Source organism: Triticum aestivum, chromosome 6B, assembly GCF_018294505.1.
Source record: "Triticum aestivum cultivar Chinese Spring chromosome 6B, IWGSC CS RefSeq v2.1, whole genome shotgun sequence".
Taxonomy (NCBI): domain Eukaryota; kingdom Viridiplantae; phylum Streptophyta; class Magnoliopsida; order Poales; family Poaceae; genus Triticum; species Triticum aestivum.
In genome coordinates, this window is record NC_057810.1 from 495,987,061 (window position 1) to 495,995,928 (window position 8,868).

Below are 8,868 nucleotides of genomic sequence, written 5' to 3' on the forward strand. Positions count from 1 at the left end.
GCCACTTCGGTTGTGGCCCCTATTACAAAGTCACGACGCTTTGTCGTTAGAATCACCAATTTTGTCTATTCCTTATGATATGCGAATGGGGTATCACTCACCTTTGTTCTCTTCTAGCTGCCTCTTCGTGAGGCCGAGCTCTCCCTGTGCCTGCTCCAGGCCCTGTTTAAGTCCGGCGACCTCGGCCGTGCGGGCAGCAGTGGCAAGCAGCACCGCCTGCTTATTCACATGCACACCTACTATTAGACTCCTGCGGATTATATTCGACCCTCCGTTTGGCTTTTCGTTCCGAACACCAAACAGAGTATCAGGGGCTACTACCTATCGGGTGATACTTCCACACATTTTTGATTACTTACCTCAAAGCCTGTCAGGAGGCTGGTGCAGGCTTCGGTTAGTCCGCTCTTGACAGACAGAACCTTCCGAATCACCGCACTCATAAGAGTACAGTGCTCTTCATCCATGGAAGCGCCGCGAAGCGCTTCCAGCAGACTATCCGACGCCTCTGGCATAACGGAAGTTATCGGCATGGACGGCTCGCCCTCCTTAGCGAGGGGCCGCCTTCCAGAATCCAGAACCATTGGAGGTTCCGGTACAGTGTCCGACTGAGAGCCCGGCTTGCTGCGGCTCTCGTCGGCACAATCCGCGGGGATCTTACGCCCCGCATACCCGGCGTCTGGGATTTTGCCTTGAGGCGTCTCCAGAGTCACCTCCCCCTGCTCGGGGAACCTTTGGGACAACACCTCCGTGTCGTCCGCAGGCCGAGGGGTAGTGGCCATCGGGAGCGAGTTCATCGCCGAATCACTCAAGGACCCATCCGAAGAGGATACCTCGGGATGGACCCTGGCCGGACTGCATATATGTGTTCGGCGTTATAACAGACTATGAAGCAAAGTCATACTAAAGTACAACAGAGTGCGGATACTTACGATCTTACTAGGGGCTTCCCCCTAGGCAGCCACTCCTCCTCGCTATAGGCGGCCGTGGTGGAGTAATCCGGAAGGGACGCCTTTCCCTTCTTGGGCGTCCTAGCCTCCCCCTCCGGGGCGGCTTTCCTCTTCTTCTCCTCCCCAGTGCGGGGAGGCAGAGTTTCTTCGTGTTTCCCCCCGCCTCCATGGGAGGAATCTGCCTCGTCGTCTTCGGACGACGAGGGTATGACGGCCTTGCGCCGGGGACCCTTCCCGGTCCCCTGGCCCGCCTTCCTAGGCCCCTCGTCCTCTCCGGATGGGGCGGCCCTTTCCTCTTCCTCCTCCCCTTCGGGGGAGGAGTGTGCCTCGTCGTCTTCGGACGAGGCGTCCGGTACGACCTTACGCCGGAGACCCTTCCTGGTCCCCGGGGCCTTCTTTTCAGCCTTCTTTTCCGGCGCCTTGTAGGGCGCCGGGACTAGCATCTCCGTCAGGAGAGCATCTGCTGGACCTTTTGGCAGTGGAGCCGGACAGTCAATCCGCTCCGCCGTCTCCACATACTCCTAATCAAATGCACACAATGACTTAAGATTCCCCCATGAGTACATTGGGAAAAACTGCATCCGGTGGTAGTCAGAAAACTCACCGGACGGGGGAGCCGCATGGCGTGAAGTCCGCGGTCCTCGGATGTGGGAGGAGGTATTTCGGAGGCCTTGAATAGCGCCTTCCATGCGCCCTTGTGTGTCATGCCGTAGAGCTTTTGAAGCGTCTGGTGTTCGGCCGGGACGAACTCCCACAGATTAAAAGCCCGTCTTTGGCACGGAAGAATTCGGCGGACTAGCATGACCTGGACCACGTTGACAAGCTTGATTTTCTTGTCCTTCATATTCTTGATGCAGTTCTAAAGTCCGGTCAGCTCCACAGACTCGCCCCAGGCCAGGCCCTTCTTTTCCCAGGAGGTGAGCCGCATGGGGATTCCAGATCGGAACTTGGGGGCCGCCGCCTAGTTGGCGTCTTGCGGCTCGGTGATGTAGAACCACCCCGATTGCCACCCTTTCACGGTCTCCGCAAAGGAGCCGTCAAGCCAGGTAACGTTGGGCATCTTGCCCACCATGGCGCCTCCGCACTCCGCTTGTTGGCCGCTCACGATCTTCGGCTTCACACAGGAGATTCATAGCCACAAGCCGAAGTGAGGCTTGATGTGGAGGAAGGCCTCGCACACGACGATAAACGCCGAGATGTTGAGGACGAAATTTGGGGCTAGATCATGGAAATCTAGCCCATAGTAGAACATGAGCCCGCGGACGAAGGGATGAAGTGGAAATCCCAGTCCACGAACGAAGTGGGCGAGAAATACGACCCTCTTGTGGGGTTCCGGAGTTGGAATGATCTGCCCTTCGTCTGGTAGCCGGTGCACGATGTCTGCAGCCAAGTATCCGGCCGCCTGGAGCTTCGCATATGCTCCTCCTTCACGGTGGAGGCCACCCACTTGCCTCCTGCTCCATACATGTTTGGCTGTGCGGAGAAAGTGTGAACCAGGGCGCTGGAGCTCGAGGGTGTGAGAATGGATAAGTAGAGGAGGAAGAAGGCGTGGGTGAAAATGGGGAATCCTTATCCCTTTATAGAGGTGATGAGAACGGTGCGCCTCCCCACTTTCCTGTTGAGAATCGCTTATTTCCCAAGCGCCACGATTGATTGTGCAGTTGGGTTACCCATACTCGTATTAATGGAGATCCCGTAATAAGGGGACATGATCTCTGCTGTGACAAGATTTGCCAAGGAAACCGCCTCGCATTATGCGCTATGGCTGGTTGTGGGAAAACGGTTCGAATAATGACCCGACCATAGTGTCATGTCACTTTGTCTAAAGTTGTAAGCAGATTATATTTGTGAAATATCGTTCTCTCTACGGTGGTGTATGAAGATCATCTTGCAGATCCGGACACGATCCAAGTGTTTGATAATTATTTTGGAGTATTTGGAGAAGGAACCCGCCTTGCAATGCCGAAGACAAACTGCGCGCCAGACTCATCGTCATTGAAGCCTGGTTCAGGGGCTACTGAGGGAGTCCTGGATTAGGGGGTATCCGGACAGCCGGACTATATACTTTGGCCAGACTGTTGGACCGTGAAGATACAAGACTCAAGACTTCGTCTCGTGTCCGGATGGGACTCTCCTTTGCGTGGAAGACAAGCTTGGTGATCCGGATATTATATTTCCTTCTTTGTAACTGACTCCATGTAAACCCTAGCCCTCTCCGGTGTCTATATAAACCAAACGGTTTAGTCCTTAGAGCCAGAATCATAATCATCACAGGCTAGCTTCTAGGGTTTAGCCTCTACGATCTCGTGGTAGATCAACTCTTGTAATACCCATATCATCAATATCAATCAAGCAGGAAGTAGGGTTTTACCTCCATCAAGAGGGCCCAAACCTAGGTAAACATTGTGTCCCTTTCCTCCTGTTACCATTATCCTTAGACGCACAGATCGGGACCCCCTACCCGAGATCTGCCGGTTGTGACACCGACACCCGCTTCTTCTGGCAGAGTGATGGCCTGAAAAGAAAGTATAGACTCGCTAACTGGGATATTATCTGTTGACCGAAAGACCAAGGGGGTCTAGGTACCGAAAATCTTGAGGTTCAGAACAGATGTCTTCTTGGCAAGTGGCTGTATAAGCTATCTGTAGAGATGGAGGCCACGTGGGCGCAGATTCTGCGTAATAAGTACCTTCATTCCAAAACTTTGTCCCAGGTAACAGTGAGGCCGGCGGACTCGCCTTTTTGGAAAGGACTGATAAGAGTTAAATAAGTCTTTTTCAACAGAACAAAGTTTATAGTCAGAAATGGTACCTCTATGAGATTCTAGGAGGATACATGGCTAGGGGAAACACCCCTCACGCTTCAATATCCTTCCCTTTATAGCATTGTTCAACGAAGAGACGCTTTTCGTTGCGATCGTACTTCAGTCCACTCCTCTCAATATCCACTTCAGGAGAACACTAGCCGGAACACGTTGGGAAGCTTGGCTCCATCTTGTGAGACGACTGATGGATGTGCAGCTTTCTCAACGTCCAGACTAGTTGTGCTGGAAGCTAACTAGGAATGGAGAGTTTACGGTTAAATCCATGTATCTGGATGTTATCAACTCTAGCTCTATTCCTAGTTCGAAACATGTTTGAAATGTCAAAGTACCTTTGAGAGTTCAAATGTTTATGTGGTTTGTACACAAACAAGTTATTCTAACTAAGGAAAACTTGACAAAACGCAACTGGATTGGTTCTACAAGATGTAGTTTTTATGACCAGGATGAATCCATCAAACACCTCTTTCTTGACTGTCCGATGGCGAAAATTTTATAGCGGACTGTTCATATAGCTTTTAATATTACTCCTCCGAATAATATCAACACGTTATTTGGGACGTGGCTTGATGGGATAGATTCCGAAACAGCGGGACACATTTGTGTAGGAGTATGTGCTTTACTATGGGCAGTCTGGAACTGCAGAAATGATTTGGTTTTTAACATAACAACAAATACTCATTTTTTGCAGGTTATCTTCCGAGTCATACGTTGATCCGTATGTGGTCGCTACTCACTCCGACGGAGGCCAGGAAGCGTTTGGTTACTGGATCTATCCGATGAAAGATGGTAGCTTGGGCTACCTTCAACCGGTTTGGATGGCGGTCATGTAATAGGATAGGTAATTAGTTTTCCTATCTTTCTTTTGCCAGCCGGTTGTGGCTTTACTTTTACCCTTCTGTTCTCTATGAGCTTTTTGGTTCGTTCGTTTGGGACTACAAGACTTATGTTGAACTTATTTGCTTTTTAATAAATGTGGCCATATGCATCGCTCTGATGCAGAGGCCGGGGATCTCCACCTTTTAAAAAAAAAAAACCTTTTTCTTGGGCACGCACATTATTCACCAGCCAAACTAGTGCATTCTCTTATGGGTAGCATCATCACCCCACCTCGATGGTTCAGCCTGGCATTCCGATGCACCGTTGAACAGTGCCGACCTGCCGGCTCGCGGGAGTATTCACTGCCAGGTCATAACACTACCTCTGTAACGAAACATCTTATACTACAAAGGAAGTACTTATATTAGCAGAAAGAGAAAAACATGAATACAATAATAAAAAGAAAATCTAGCCGCGCAAATGCGGGCCTGATTCTGCTAGTTCATAGTGGAAAAAGAGCAAGAACAAAATAGATTGAGTAGGTGCGGTCAATTTTGATCACCCCTCACAAAGCGCGCTACAAACCTTACGGTATATGCAACTATCTCTTCCGGACGGTATGAATTAACCCAATTTAACAAGGTTCAACTACAGTAACAAAACATGAACAGGAAAGCAGACACTAAATATATAGTCTCGTCTCACGGTTCCGGTTGATCTGGCTCTTCATGAATTGGTAGACGAATCTCAACCTTGCTCTCTCAAGTCAAAACATTTGTGCTGCCAAGTGCCAACCTGTGTAAACAGCTTGTTCCATGGATGTATGATGTATCCCGAGATCCCAACTCGCTCACTATAGGATCTAGCTTAAGCAAGCCAGCTGCCTTTCTACAAGCTCTTCACTGCATCCTGCCTCCATTGAAAGGCGACGAGGCCGACTTCATCTCCGCCTCCAAGAAGCTCATGTCGCTGCCGCTGTGGTTCTCTCCTCTTGCCACTGACATCCCCCTCATCATGTCCCCTCTGCCACCGACGCCAAGAAAGTCCCGCGTCACGTCCCCGCCAGCGCCGCCACGGCCCTGGCTAAATTTGACCTCGTGCTGATCCATATCATACAGCCTCGGATCAATCATGCCGCGGCCGTTGGCGCCGCCAAACATTCCGCCACCATTGCCGCCGCCGGCCAGCGAGTTCATCAGGCTCTGCAGGTGCATCTGTCCCTGGTCGAGCATGGGTGCGCGGCCCTGCGGGACAGACGAGCCCATGAAACCGCCGAACACGGACGCGCCACCGCCGTCTGCGCTTGTGCTAGAGCCCATCTGCGCCGCCTTCTGGAGCAGCGCCGTCGCCGACATCTGCGGCATCATCACGGATTGCTCGTTGTACATCCCAGAAGGAGCAACCTGGTGGTCGCCACCGGAAAAGTTCCCACCGGCGCTGAAGAACGCCGCGCCCGAATTCTCAGAACCAGCACCTCCGCCGCCGCCTCCTTCGCTGATCTGGTCATTGGCCATGTGTCCCTGACTCGCGTGGCCGTGGCTGGAGGTACCGGAGCTATTGGCACTGTTGGCGATGTATCCGAGGTTGAAAAGACCAGGAGCCGACGACGACGTGCCGCCGGAGCCGTTGCCCTGGAGATCCGGGAGCTGCATGAGGCCGTGGAACGGTTTGCCCTGCAAGAACGCGGGCGATCCATTCCCGTCGACGAACTCCTGCGCTGAGCCGAGGTGGAATGGCGGCGCTTGTGGAGGCGGCAGGTGGCGGAAGGACGGGGCGTTGGACGACGACAGGAGGTGGTCGAGGCGGGCAGCCATGCCGCCGCCACCGCCACCGCCGAAGCGGAGGAGATCCGAGGACGCCTGGTGGTATTGACCGTGCGCGTCGTGGAGGGAGGAGCCGACCTGCGAGAGGCTGAGTGCCATGTTGGCCGCGCCGGTGGCGCCGTAGAGGTGGCCGGCCCCGGGCGGCAGCCGCGCGCTCTCCTGGGCTAGGGCGTCGCAGAAGGCCCTGTGGGTGATAAAGCTGTCCCTCCTGCATCAGTGGCGTATCTAGGGGGTGGACAGGGTGGTCCATGGACCACCCTGGAATTTCCCCATAATCTATATAGCATAGAGAAAAATATATTTTTATAATAAATAAATATATTTATGTGAATATTTTGCATTGGTGGACCACCCTGGCATGTTGGGCTAGCTACGCCACTGTCCTGCATGGAAACATGCATGAGTCATGAGTGCATGCAGAAGTAGTTAGTGGCGGTTGAATGCTCCAATACGCATGAGCATAACATGCTGCAGTTGCATCATTAACCAAATTAAGGATAAAGTATAGGGTATATAATGCATGAGTCGCTTGCAAAATACTCCTATCGAACAGGGCTTTTTATTTGCCTCATGAAATGCTAGGACTGGAATGTAAGGACAATACTGCTTCACAGTCACACTGGGAACACGTGAAGTTGCCCAGATGCAAGCCATATATGCTGTCTTGTCATCCGTGCAAAGGCAACAGTGCAGTACTAAATATTCTGTATTTTTTTACGGCATGTTGTATATAGAAAAACTTGGGCGCACTGTACTCCCTCAACAAAATGGCGTGAACGCGCAGCCGAGTCTACTTTTTCTTTAGAGAGAAAAAGCATCTATGCATGCACATATATAAGGGGTGTCACTACCATGAATTGTTTGATCAAGATCTCAATATTTGTGCCAGCTGAGTATCTCATATGTGCTCATAGTCATAGGGGTAGGATGCGCATGCATTTATAGAAATGAGTGTACATGCATGAATATGAGCATATATAATTGTACCGTGTTAAAAAAATTATGATGAATTGTAATATGGGAATGGTACATTTTTATCTTTTATTTATAAGTGTATTGGATTGCAAAAATTGTCTGGCGATCATGTAACCAGTTTAACCGTTGGATAATCCACAATTTATGTCTCTTTCCCTCTCTTTCAGAATTTTACTTCATATTGCCTTCTTGAAATATTCCATCTATATGATTGTATCCATAGTAAGCAAGTGTAAACAAAATAAATATGAAACAAGTTGCTAAAATAATTCATTTAAGGGATTTTTTGGTTCATAGGATTTTCAAAGAAATATTGGAGGATAGGGATCCTTACGGATTTTTCATTTCAAGCTTTAAATTTTGTAATCTAAAATTGGGATTTTTCCTTTCCCCATTTTTTCAACTGATTTTTTTAATTACCATTTGGTTTGCATGGCATTGTTTTTTTTCTTTTTTTCTTGAAGGGTTTATTGTATCAAACACTATAGATGTTAAAACTATGCAATAGTACAGAGCTGCATCAGTCGATGCAGAGGTCGGGGGTTCTCTCATATTTTAAAAAGGGAAGTTTCCCAATATAGGTTGTTTGATACATAGGACTGAATCCCGTAAGAAATTTTCCTAAGGATTTCTTTGCACTTTGCAGGAAAAATAGTGGCTAGGCAAGAATCTTTTGTTTTTCCTATGCCGTGATCAAACAAACCAATCCCCTATAGAATTCAAATGGGCATGATATTACAATCTTGCATTTTTTTCCTATTCCTGTGTTTTTAGGGTCATACTCCCTCTGTAAACTAATATAAGAGCGTTTAGATCACTAAAGTAGTGAGTAAACTAATATAAGAGCGTTTAGATCACTAAAGTAGTGATCTAAACACTCTTATATTAGTTTATGGAGGGAGTACAAATCAAAGTGGTCTTTAATGTTTCGCTAAATCTTGTTCCTTGAACCTGTCTCCCCATGACATCGAATTCCAAGTCTAATTTGACTCCAAAGTGAATCAAAATGAGCTTAAGTGATTGCAATTATTACCCCATATTAACAAATAGTATTAGATTTATTCTTGTACCTTTTATGTCTATAATACATAAGGTGTTATACAAAATTATCCAAACTGTAATGAGTTTTGTCTATGTTTTCACCTATAGTGAGCGATGAGTTAATGGGAAGCCTTTATCTTTCTTTTTTAATGTGAGATAAGTTGCATGGATCCCTCAATCTTTTTTTAATTTGGATAAAAGTGAGGGAACTTTGCTGAACTTTAGTCACTCCTTGAATCAACAACCCCAAAGTTTACGCAGATTTAATAAACATCACATATATCCCGTAATAAACTTTTAATAAGTACTCTTACCGCTATATTTACATCACATTACCCGCAAACTTCCCTAAATTATATTTACTAACATGCCGACCAAAGAAAAAGGTAAAAAAAAGAAAAGTAGTAATTAGAAAGTCTCGCGTTCCCTCAAATTTTTTCAT

At 48.4% G+C, this 8,868-nt stretch overlaps 1 protein-coding gene across 1 annotated transcript in view; it reads right to left on the reverse strand.

The window, feature by feature from the left end:
- Window positions 1-5,040: 5,040 nt before the first annotated feature.
- The window catches only part of LOC123137657 (zinc finger protein BALDIBIS), an 8,570-nt gene continuing 4,742 nt past the window's right edge, over window positions 5,041-8,868 (reverse strand). The window contains exon 5 of the mRNA XM_044557481.1: window positions 5,041-6,618. Within this exon, the coding sequence (XP_044413416.1) occupies window positions 5,487-6,618 (1,132 nt within the window). The 3' untranslated portion in view covers window positions 5,041-5,486. The remainder of the gene's footprint in view (window positions 6,619-8,868) is intronic.